The following is a 13,157-nucleotide window of genomic DNA, read 5'->3' on the forward strand; positions in this document are numbered from 1 at the left end:
GTCTCCTGCACCAAATCTTTTCTAAGGCTTCATCTTTTTCAGGCAGATTTTCTTGTTCTTAAGATTGTCACAGGAGCGACAGCATAATGGCAAACAGCACAAGTTTTAGCATCGCCTTTGCATAAAAGAACAGCTTCAGCATGCATAAGTTGGCAGATCTTAACTCAAGAGTATATATTCTACAGCTACAGAATAAGGGGAGGGGGGAAGGAGAGAAATTTCCCTTCCCTTAATAAGCTGATCATTTCTATTCACAAAAGAAAACACATTTTCCAAGAAGAGAAAAAAAATGTGGGTTATGAATGTTAGGACTAATGGAGTAAAAGATAGCAGTGGGATTTTGCATATATTTATGGAATTCCTTAAGACTGGTTGATTTCAATGATGTGGGGGAAAAATCACCTTGCAAATTCTTGAATTATGGAGTTTCTTTTACCCCTTATTATCATTTACGATAGGTATTCTAATGTTTGCTATCAGATTTATTATTGACTATTTCATTTGTTTATCCATTAACAGTTGAGCTATATTTTTTTTAAACACACACACACACACACACACACTAGTTGGGTATCAAAAATTGTGATGATATTATCAGCTTAGGTTGATATACCAACTATGTCCTTATCTGGACAGAGATAGCCTAGCTACAGTTATCCATGCTCTGATAACGTCTTGTTTATTATTATTATTATTATTATTATTATTATTATTATTATTATTATTTATTCATTTATATAGCACCATCAGTGTACATGGTGCTGTACAGAGTAAAACAGTAAATAGCAAGACCCTGCCGCATAGGCTTACAATCTAATAAAATCATAGTAAAACAATAAGGAGGGGAAGAGAATGCAAACAGGTACAGGGTAGGGTAAGCAGGCACAGGGTAGGGTAAAACTAACAGTAGAAAGTAACAATAGAAGTCTGCACAACATCAAGTTTTAAAAGCTTTAGGAAAAAAAAGTTTTTAGTTGAGCTTTAAAAGCTGCGGTTGAACTTGTAGTTCTCAAATGTTCTGGAAGAGCGTTCCAGGCGTAAGGGGCAGCAGAAGAGAATGGACGAAGCCGAGCAAGGGAAGTAGACGCCCTTGGGCAGGCAAGGAACATGGCATCAGAGGAGCGAACAGCACGAGCGGGGCAATAGTGTGAGATGAGAGAGGAGAGATAGGAAGGAGCTAGACCGTGAAAAGCTTTGAAGGTTAACAGGAGAAGTTTATATTGGATTCTGAAGTGAATTGGAAGCCAATGAAGAGATTTCAGAAGCGGAGTAACATGGTCGGAGCGGCGAGCCAAGAAGATGATCTTTGCGGCAGAGTGGTGAACAGAAACCAACGGACTGATGTGAGAAGAAGGAAGGCCAGAGAGAAGAAGGTTGCAGTAGTCCAACCATGAAATAACCAGTGCATGAACAAGCGTTTTGGCAGAAGAGACAGACAAAAATGATCGAATCCTGGCAATATTATACAGGAAAAATCGACAAGATTTAGCTACTGCCTCAATATGAGGAATAAAGGAGAGCGAGGAGTCGAATATAAAGCCAAGGCTACGAGCTTCCTTGACCGGAGTAAGCGTAACATCATTGACAGTAAGAGAGAATGAGAGATGAGGAGAAGGTTTAGGAGGAAAAACAAGCAATTCAGTCTTTGCCATGTTAAGTTTCAAGCGACAATGAAGCAGCCAAGCTGAGATATCTGAAAGACATGCCGAGATACGATCGTGAACATCAGGAGAAAGTTCCGGAGATGACAGATATAGTTGTGTATCATCGGCGTACAGATGATATTGGAGGCCATGAGATTGAATAAGCTTGCCCAAGGGCAACATGTATAAGGAAAACAACAACGGGCCAAGCACTGAGCCTTGCGGAACCCCTACTGAAAGGGGAAAGGAGGAAGACGAGCTGCCATTAGTCAACACGCTGAAAGAGCGACCCGCTAGATAGGAGGCAAACCAGTTATAGACAGAGCCACAAAATCCAAGGTCATGAAGGGAATCTAAGAGAAGATCATGATCAACCGTGTCAAAGGCTGCAGTTAGATCAAGGAGAATAAGAACGGAATAATGGCCTTTAGACTTGGCAGTAAGGAGATCATTGGTGATCTTAGTAAGGGCTGTTTCGGTGGAATGCAGAGGACGGAATCCAGATTGAAATGGATCCAAAGCAGAGTTACTAGAAAGAAAGTCAAGACAGCGAGAGTAGACCGCACGCTCCAGGATCTTTGAAACAAACGGCAACAAAGAGACAGGTCGGTAGTTAGACAGAGATAGCCTATCAAGAGTAGGTTTCTTGAGAATGGGAGAGACTGTAGCATGTTTAAAAGCAGAAGGAAATGAACCAGAGGACAGAGAAAGATTAATAATATGTAGCAAGGAAGGGAGGATAGCAGGAATAAGATTAATAAAGACGCGAGAAGGAATCGGATCACGAGAACAAGTGGAAGGCTTCGAAGAGCGCAGTATTGTAGACAGTTCATCCGCAGAGACCGAAGGAAACGCAGAGAAATTTGCAGGAGGAGCTGACAGATGAGGAACAGGAACTGGAAGAGGAGCAGAGCTGGCCAGATCAGAGCGGATAGTTTGGATTTTAGCATTGAAAAAAGAGGCAAAGTTATTAGCAGACAGAGAGGCGGGGAGAGATGGCGGATTAGGCTTCAGGAGAGAATTGAAGGACGCAAAGAGCCGCTGAGGATGCCTAGCATTTGACTGGATCAACGTTGAGTAGTACTGCTGTTTGGCCAGTGAGATGGCAGAAGAGAAAGAGGAGAGTACAAATTTGTAATGGACAAAGTCTGCCCGGTCCCTGGTCTTACGCCAAAGGCGTTCAGCTGCCCGGGAACAAGAGCGAAGGTAGCGGAGGGAAGAGGTGAGCCACGGTTGGGGTTGAGAAGGGCGAACTATCCGGGTTGTAGATGGAGCAAGATTATCAAGAGTTGAAGATAAGGAGGAATTAAAGAAGGAGACAGCTGAGTCCAAGAAGACAGCCGAACAGACAGAAGGAAGGGAGGACGCTAGAGACTGGGAAAAAGCCTCATAATTGATAGATTGCAAGTCACGACAAGAGCGAGAAGCGGGACGTGAAGGAGGAGGATTATGAGTAATATTGAAAGAAACTAGGTGATGATCTGACAGCGGAAAGTGAGCAGTAGAAAAGTCCAACACAGAGCAATTCCGAGTGAGAACAAGATCCAGACAGTGTCCAAGGGAATGTGTGGGTGCATCAGACCAAAGCTTAAGATCATAAGAGGAAGATAATGAGCGAAATCGTAGAGCTGCAGCATCTTGAGGGTCATCCACATGAATATTGAAATCACCCAAGATAAGAGTAGGACAGTTATCAGAGAGGAAAAAGGACAGCCACGAATCAAAATCAGAGATAAATTTTGAGGATGAGCCTGGGGGGCGGTACAGAACTGCAATCCGCAGTCGCAGTGGAGCGAAGAGCCTCACCACATGTACCTCAAAGGAGGAGAAGCAATGTGAAGGTGGAATGGAAAGAGGCTGGAACTGGCACAAACTAGATAATAAAAGACCCACACCACCACCCCGACCCTCTGGGCGACTAGTGTGAGAGAAAGAGAGTCCTCCAAGAGAGAGGGCAGCAGAGATGGCAGTATCATGGGCAGGAAGCCAGGTCTCAGTAAGAGCAAGGAGGTGGAGAGACCTAGAGATAAACAAGTCCTGGATGACAGGGGCCTTAGAAGCAACAGAGCGACAGTTCCATAAGGAACACGAAAAAGGCAGCAGAGAAGAGGGGAGACACCGAATAGGAACTAAGTTGGGAGAGACGAGATTGGAACGAGCCATAAGGAACAGATATGAGGAGAAAAGAACTGAGAGGAGACAATGAGAAGATCGTGACCTGAATCAGAAAGTGGCAGCCGCCGGACCGTGGCTGGGGTTCCCCTCCGGAGCAGAAGATCCGCCTGACCGGCTTCGCACCCACGGCTGAGAGCCACAGGCCGGATTACTGCAATGCGTTATTCGTGGGGCTGCCTTTGAAAACGGTCCGGAAGCTTCAGCTGGTACAAAACAGGGCAGCCCGTTTACTAACAGGGACTGGCCGGCGCGATCACATTATGCCAGTCCTTTTCCAGCTTCATTGGCTGCCAGTCCAGGTCCGGGCCCGATTGCTCTGAAATGAGAGGTAACACTCTAAGGGAGCTGAAGTTTGCACCTAACAACACATTCTGTGCTTTGTCTGTGCTTCCATGTAATCACGGCATTCACCCAGCCCTGCCATAGAAGGAGCTGTGATTATCCATGAGGTAAAAGCACCTATGTAGGATTAAATGCCAAGTCTGCTGCTACTGCTTCATTTTACAAAGAAAATTACCATTTTCCTAAACAATATTCTGGATGCATGACAGTTAGGATCTAGTTCTGGGGGCATTTAAGTCCCTCACATGATGGGGCTCTTATTTTTGTCCACAAATACACAATATTTGAGAGCTAGTGTGGTGTAGTGGCTCAAGAGTTGGACTGGGAGCCGGGAGATCTGGGTTCTAGTCCCCACTCGGCCATGGAAACCCACAGGGTGACTTTGGGCAAGACACATACTCTTAGCCCAACCTACCTCACAGGGTTGTTGTTGTGAGGATAACATGGAGAGGAGGTGGATTATGTACGCTGCCTTGGGTTACTTGAAGGAAAAAAGGCGGGATATAAATGTAATAAATAAATAAATGCTCATCCTCTTTGCCAAAGTGTTTGGAAGGGTTCTGATATATATAGAACTCTCCTGCAGGATCAGTCTGAAAAGGTTCAAAGAACTTTGCCTTTCTGTTCAAGTCCTCCAGAAATCATTAAAAGCCTTCTTTGTTCAATGCAAAGATTTATTTATTTATTTATTTATTTATTTATTTATTTATTACACTTATATACCGCCCCCATAGCCAGGGCTCTCTGGGCGGTTCACAGAAATTCTAAAATGAAGATAAAAACGAGTATACACAATTTTAAATGCTAAAACGCAGAACATACGCACATAAAGCATTAAAAACCGTTAAAGATGTTCATTGATATAAGAAATGTTATGTTGTTCCCATTAACTGATAGAAGGAAAAGCAATAGAATAGTAAGATTATTTTATTCAAAGCTCAGAATGATCCAATTTGAAGATAAGTTGTGGGCTATTGGTACAACTGCAGAAAAAGAAAATTAAAGGGAAAGGTGATAATTGAAAATCTGAAATTGAGAAGGGTACAAAATAGAACCCATAAGGGAGACTGTATGGAGAAACAACCTATGTGAAATGGAGAGCCAAAGTGATATGCAAGTTTTAACGCCCCTAGAAAGTAAGCTGGGACTTTGAGTGTTTACATCTTTTCTTTTTAATTTTTCAAATTTAAATACATGTTTTAAATTGCTAAATTGGCAGCTTCTGCCGAACATCTATCTAGGGTTGGCTATTTTTTTTCGTAGTGTCTCCTCTGAACAAGATTTCACTATATTTTCAATTGTCAGGGTAGTGTTTCACATTGTACATTTTGTGAACCGCCCAGAGAGCTCCTGCTATTGGGCGGTATAGAAATGTAACAAATAAATAAATAAATTGCTACAATCATACATGCCATTGTTTACACCATGGAAATAGAAGCAGTGTCTCCTGATGTTTACTGCAAGGCTTATTTCTGAACTCACCTTTTTGGTTATTTAGATTGTTTACTTTTGAAGCAGTGGTGTATATGTAAAACAGTAACAGCATTAATACATTTCACGCCTGTGTTGTTACAAGACCTTACCCTTGACAGGTAGCCAGCAATTTGGGAAATAACATTTGTGGTTTTTTTTGCAGGGGGAAAAAAAGCTGTGGAGGAACTATGTGGGATGTGACTCAAAACTGAGATAGCTGAACATAGATACAATGAGGATAAATAAATTTTGAAGCAGAGTATTTCTACTTCAAAAACTGGAAAAGTGGGACACTGGGGGGGAAAGGGGAGAGATAAAATAATTGTGTATACTGTGGGCAATGACAGTTATATAGGCCTCAAAAGAGCTATCTGTCTCTGAAACACACCTTAATCTGTACAATCTTGCATTGTCATGCTGTATGGCCCATACCGTAAGGAATGTTTTAGAATGGAAGATCTTACATAAATGTATGCTGTTCTGTTTGATATACCTTCCTGTGATTCTGTGTTTTCTCCCAGACATTCCTCCCTGTTTCTGTTGGAGAGGCTTTCCTCTGCACCTTACTCATTGAAAAACAATCTGTATGACAGAGGAGCAGTACTTTTTGTATTGTAGCACCAACCCTAGGGAACTCATTCCAAGAGAATACCACCTGGCCATTTCCCCGTTCAGGTTTCGTTGGCAGGTAAAGATCTCCCTTTACCATACTGGCTTCCCTTGCACACTACTGATGGGCACATCGCCTATCTGAAAATTATTTTTAGAAAACAAAACAAAACCTGTTCTCTTCTGATATATAAAATCTTCCCTAGCTAGGAAGAGAGGAAAAAATGCCTGGGGAGAGGAAAAAATGCAACACAGCCAACGTGGCAAGCAGTTATTTACGAGCCTGGTCTAAGGAGCACCATCACTGAAGCCCCAGAGATAGGGGCAGGAGTGGGAAAGAGATTTGGGGGAACAATATCACATGGGCTTATGTGGTGGGAAAGAGATGAAAAGGAGAAAACGATAAGCACACATGTGCATATGCGCTTTCCTCTCCCCAACACTGATGTTTAGCAATAGAAAAGGAGGTATAATAAATTGTTCTTAAAAGATCCAACACCAGTATCAACCCCTATATGAATTGCATCTGCCTTCCTGTTCTCAGTCTGCAGTAAAAAATGAGATAGGTCCTATGTTGACTAGGGGCTAACCTACACCTGCAGCCCTTTCACAACGGAAGAGGCAGGCTCCCGAAGGTTGCCAGCTTCCACGATCGCCCCTCACGGGGCGCATGCGACTGATCTGTACGGCAGTTAGAGGAGTGCCGTTGCAGGAGCACGTGTGACTTGTCACGGCGGTTCTGCATGTGTATCGGTAGAAGTGGGCGGGGCTAGGCAGATGGCTATGGGGTGCAGGCTACGGGGCGCAGTAACACATGGGGGGATATGAACTGTGTCGAATATGCACTCCTGTGCAGAGAAATGTTTGTATTAAAAAAAAAAAACCCACTCGGTAGTAAAAATACGCCGATACCCATGCACACGCCCCTCACTGTTTGCTGAGCCCGGAACTCATGGCGAAGAGCAACGACTTCGCAAAGGGGAGGGCACACCGCAGATGTTCTTTGGAATGGAAGTGAGAGAGCCAGAAGAACTGTGACAAAAGCAGTCTGGGATATTCTGGTAAAAGTGAGAGGTGGAGCCGAGATCACCGCAGGAGCAGGTGAATGTCCTGTGGCCAGTTAGGGACGACTGCGATACAATCGTGCAATAAACGGGTGATGTGGACTCCCCCTAGAAGTCGGTACAGTGTGGGGTGGCTTGCGTATCACCGCTGTAAATCCCTGTAGTGCAGACAGGCAACGGGGTATGGAACGGTAGGGACTTGCAAATGGTGAACAACAGTACAGAGCTATAAAAGGGGCAGACGGGGGTGGGTGGGTGTTCTTCTGCCAAAAAATATCTTCTTTCCAAGCGAGCTTATTTATTTATTTATTTATTTAGAGTATTTTTATCCCACACCTCAGCCAAAAGGCTCTTGGAGCGGCTTACAATGTATCAATAAAGAAGACAGTCCCTACCCTCAGGCTTACATTCTAAAAAAAAGGCATGACACACAAGGAAAAGTGGATGGGGAGGGAAGAGGGAGAAAATAAAAAGAAATTAAGGAGACTGTTTAGGCTGGTGGGAAGGCCCTGCTCCGTCCTCTCATCTCCCAATGGAGGGGCAAACCAACAGCTCCTTCTTCCCCACAAGGTGAAGATGTTAGCCCTGGGGGGGGGGGGGTGTTTCCAACTGAAGCAGGCTCTGATGGTCCCTGCCTGCTCCAGTCTCCCTCGCATCTTCTTCCCCACAGGGTGAAGAGCTTGCATTCATAATTGCTTCTGGTACGCCGTTTTTACAAACATTACACACACACACACACACACTGATAGGATTTCAGAAGGAAATATGGAAAAACCATCAGAGAAATTGCAGACAACACGTTAATTTTCTGAAAGCACTAGAAATGCATCTGTAGTGGAAGCAGATAAATTGCTGCTTCAGGGGCATTCCCTTTTGTCTTCACTATACAGTATACAAAGAACAGTTCAGATGATTTCTTGAAAGAATTCTCTCTGTTTCTTGTTGATGCAGCAAGGGCGTAGTGTGAAGCCTCCTCAAAAGTAACATCTGTAAAGAAGCGTCGTTGATGCGCCTATCTTTATAAACACTAACGCTGCAATTATCATAAACCTTATTAAATTGTAGCAGGCTGTTTGGTCTTTCTGTAGGGGATATAGCAAAAGCCCCAGTCAGCAGATATAAATACCCATAAACACATTCAATGGTATCAACCCCACACTCCTTTATTTGCAGTATTGCCGGGAAGCAATTGTCTACCACTGTAATGACAGAATTTTAATGATTTGAGATTGCAGTCCAATAGCTCCCTTATATAATGAAACACTATTTAAAAATAGTAACTTCAGAGTGAAATATTTGAATGCAAAAGTTTGAAATTGTAATAATTAGCATATCAAATGCCAGAAGAAAATGTTATACACGGGTAATTAATTAATTGGGAAGGTTAGTAATTAATTTCAGATTTTGTAAACCAGAAGTGTTGTTTTTACAAAAAATCAGATTCTTTTTAGAATCACCCTTCAATAGGATGTTCAGTGCTGCTGACATTGCTGTAAATATATATATATTGAGTAGCAGTACAATCCTACATGGCTTTGGGGAGGAGTGCAGCTACACCAATTCACCTCAAGCCACCTCACACTTTTCAGCCTGACATATAATTTTATGTTCAGCACCCTGCTCCACTGGATGAAATGGGGGCACGTAGTTATATCATCTCCAGATCAGTTGCCCCTGGGGGATGGAGCAGTTTTACATTCAGTGGAACATCTATTTATAGCTGAAACTGTAGTAAATACTAAATACCAAAATCAATTGACTTATCTCTTTTAATAGGTTAATAGGTAAAAACAGCCACGACCAATTAACTGATTAGAAACTTTAAAATTCTGGGCAGAGTTTCACATTTTGTTTGCAGCATTTTTAAAAACATAGTAGACAACAAGCTAATTTCCCCATATTCTTTGTAGCAATTTGTTTCTTTTCAGTGTTTTGCTGCTAAGTAAATATGACATAAATGGTAGTAAAATGTATTAAAATTTTAATTTCAAATCTTGATTTTTATCCTATGCAAGCACAGAATTATTTAGGGTTGTCTTCTCAGGTTGTGAATGAATTAAATGTATTGCACACCCACAAATGTCATTTTAATGTTCTTCTCCAAATCAAAATCTCCTTACTGCAGACCATGACCAAATTGAAAATGCAGGATATGGAAGATTTATAGACAAAAACATATATAGCATCAAAGTATATATACACAAAGACATATCGAACAGTGTATCACCCATGCTGAGCAAATCAAAAACAGCTCTCAACTTAGCTACTTTCACAGTAACTACAGGAATGGTATCAGCTAAACATTAAGATACATAAAACAGATTGTCTCTGCCAGGAAACTTAGATAATAAAGGCACAATCAGGTCTCTCTTAATATCCCGATAGAAATTGCAATAATAAAGCATTCAATACAGTCTCTAAATCCGCTGAACCACAGGGACGAAAAGGTTGCAGTGAAGGATCCTTACTGAACTTCCTCTCTAGCATGGCAGATGGTAGAGCATTTGTACAGACCAATGTAAATGCAACCTGAAGCTTAATAAACATGAACAATTTTTAGATGGTTAGCCCTTTTGCTCCCATTTTTGAACTGAATGCCAAAAATAGAGAACAAAATTTAGCTGCCATCAAATGTTGCCATTCAGTGTCATACGGTCTTCCCAAAATAACTTATTTTGCCTTTTCCCTGCCCAAAGAAAAATCTCCCAGGCATTTTTAACAGCATTTTAACAGCATTTAACAACGTTAAGTTTGTTTTTAATGGACCCCACAATTGTTGTTTTTAAATGGATACTGTTGTTTTTATACTGTTTTTATGTGTGTGTGTGTGTGTGTGTGTGTGTGTGTGTGTTTTTAAATTGTATACTTTTAATGTTTACTATTTTTAAATGTTGTAAACCGCCCAGAGAGCTTCGGCTGTGGGGCGGTATATAAATGTAATTAAATAAATAAATAAATAAATTGCAATGGATAAATACCCATTTCTATTATTTTACCATGTAAAGCCTTGAAAAGACATTTCTATAAGAGCCTTGCAAGATCATAGAACAGTAATTAGGGTCCTGTTGGTCAAAACAAAATTTAATTCATCTAAATAGTGAAGATGCCTAAACTGTACATATTATAGAGTTTAATCCAGTTTCCAAGCGTAATACTGCATTAGGCACATACCTAGGGACCCCAAGAATTGTTCGAAGGAAAAGTGACTGAAATCTTTCAACCTCATTATTTATGCCCTGTATCCAAATGGATACCCCATATAAGAGCTAGGTTATAATCTTAGCACAAAATCCGTACAAAGCTATATGTATTAATTGACTGTCCTTTGAAAAATAGAATGTCACAAAAATGGGCAAAAGCCTTCAACAAACAATATAGTCCTAATTTAGACAGCTGAATTTAGCATACATATTAGGGGGACTCCATGGCCTCAGCTAGACCTACCTGGCATTGTGCGACGGAGGGGTGAAGATCCCCCCTGTTTACACGTGTGCGACGACCTCAGAGGGAGAGGACATCACACCCGCCATTTTCTTTTTTAAAAACACACAGAAGATGCACATGAGCACTTGTGAGCTCAAAAGAGGAGCTCTGTGGCCCGTGTGTGGTTCCCAGCTCCTCGCGAGTAACCACGAGGAGCCGGGACAAACCGCGACGCCCAGCCACACATTCCACGGTCTCAGGATCAGCCCAGGACTGTGGAAAAAACAGGCTGAAAGGGCAGGGCAAGATCCCAGGGTAAGAGAGGGATCGTCCCTCCCTGCTCCCGCGATCCCCTGTACGTCATGTGAACGCACAGGGATGATCCCGGGGATCACCCCATGATAAAGCTTCATCTAGCTATGGCCCATGAGTGTGCATCTTGAGGTTATTTAGTTTTAAAATTCTTGAATTAATTTAATTTAAAGAACCATCTTCAGTCACTAGATGGCAGAGTTCCTTAAGCAGCAGATAGCTTTGCAATTCATAGTTTGAAACCAGGAAGAGAGGGGTGCAAAGGACAGAATTATATTACTTCCCCCTCCCCACTGCTGTAAAGCAGCCCTCCTTCCTCAGGAAACTATTGAGGGTACACACCACGGCCTACAGATACCAATGGGCAGTATCACACTCAGACAGTCCAGGCACAATGTGTCCAGCTCTTACTTCTGTATATTGAAGTTTTTGCTGTATCAAACAAAGGGCTATTCAACCTATGCAAAGCCAGGTTCATTCGCTCCTAATTATGTAAAATAAGAGCGTTCAGAATGACATACCATTGTGTTGTAAGATTTTTTTAAAAAAAACTGTGATGAAACATATGAAATGTCTTCTTTTATCAACCAGACTTAATAAAGAATGATAATAATTAGTGCTTGTGTCATCCTTGACTTTGTTACATATAGTCCCATTTTGGTAAAATACATGAAATGCATTATTTGCTTCCGATGGCTTGCGTTAGATTTAAATTTAAGCAGGTGGTAACCAGCTTTGCTGAATTTGACTATGATCATCATACACTAATTTAGTCTGTCACTAGAGGAACACCTTCCAAATTGAACACCAATTTGCAACAGCCTTGCTCCAGGATTTTCCAGATAATGTTAGCCAGCTTATACCCCCAGCTAGTTTGCAGGTGCCCTGTGCTTGTATTAGCAGCTCCTGGGAGAATATTTATACTAGATTCAGCCTATTGAAGTTTGTAAGAACTTGTTTCTTTGTTTCTAGTTGCTAAATTCTGAAGATTGTATAATCAACATCAGTTATGGAGGTTTTATTAATGTGTGCCACTGTTTTTCATTGAAGAGAGCATATTTGTGTATCTGCATTTAAAAAAAAAATGCACAGAAACTGTTCCCAGGTGGTTGATTTCAACTAACTATCTAAAGCATGTGCACTGAACACAATCCCTCTCTCTTTTGGCAGGCAACCTTGGTTTTATGGCTGGGGCTTTAATCTTCCACGAGGCCAGGCACTCTTAGAGAAATGGAACCTAATTCCAGATGGAATAGATATTCTTATAACGCATGGACCACCTCTCGGTAAGAAAACCCTGGAAAGTACTGATCTGTTTCAGTTTATGATAATTTATCTGTGTTGGGGAGAGATAATAATTTCCAGTCTTTGCTGCTTCTGCTTATTTTTGGGGATCTAAGTGGTGCGATTCTGGAGAACCTTACAGGGAAACAGTATTCCACCCCTGCTTTGCAGTTCTAACATCAGTAAATCCATTGATTTAATGATTGGCATAAACAAGGCAACAAGAATGAAACAGGTCCAATATAGTTTTGATCTCCCACTTCTCTGTGAGAAGTTTGAGAGCAATGCTAAGTTTTAGTTCATTTTGTGTTTTGTATGTGTTTCCTACATTTACAAATTTACATGCAGAATTCATTGGAAACAGACTGGTACGCCTACAGTAGACCACAAATCTGCACTAAATTACGAAGGACAGTCTTTGCACCACAAGTTGCTTCATCTCCAGGCAATTCTCAGGGTCCTCTAGCTTCTGAAAGTGAAAACAGGACTCCAGGCCATCAGGCAAAACATCCTCTAATATATAAGGTGCATTTAGCTTTCGTTATTGAAGTTCTTGACTACTCATTCAAAGCAAATCTAGTTTTCACATGTATTTATTACTTCTAAATATTAATCAAGTGAGGGATTTGATTGGACGGGGGTGGAATCAGAAAGATTCCCAGAATCCCATTACACTCTAGATACTGCCTTTGTCCCTTTTATTTATTTATTTATTTATTTGTTGCATTTCTATACCGCCCAATAGCCGAAGCTCTCTGGGCGGTGTGGCGTTTCACCCCACAAGTCAGTTCCCTAATATATGTCTAAGATTTGTAAGTCTATTGTGTTTAGG

General features: G+C 41.6%; 1 protein-coding gene across 1 annotated transcript in view; it reads left to right on the forward strand.

The window, feature by feature from the left end:
• Nucleotides 1–13,157, forward strand: part of MPPED1 (metallophosphoesterase domain containing 1) — a 110,282-nt gene that overhangs the window by 77,401 nt on the left and 19,724 nt on the right. The window contains exon 4 of the mRNA XM_063133332.1: nucleotides 12,212–12,327. Coding sequence (XP_062989402.1) covers nucleotides 12,212–12,327 — 116 coding nt within the window. The remainder of the gene's footprint in view (nucleotides 1–12,211; nucleotides 12,328–13,157) is intronic.

Source organism: Elgaria multicarinata, chromosome 9 (assembly GCF_023053635.1).
Source record: "Elgaria multicarinata webbii isolate HBS135686 ecotype San Diego chromosome 9, rElgMul1.1.pri, whole genome shotgun sequence".
NCBI lineage: Eukaryota > Metazoa > Chordata > Lepidosauria > Squamata > Anguidae > Elgaria > Elgaria multicarinata.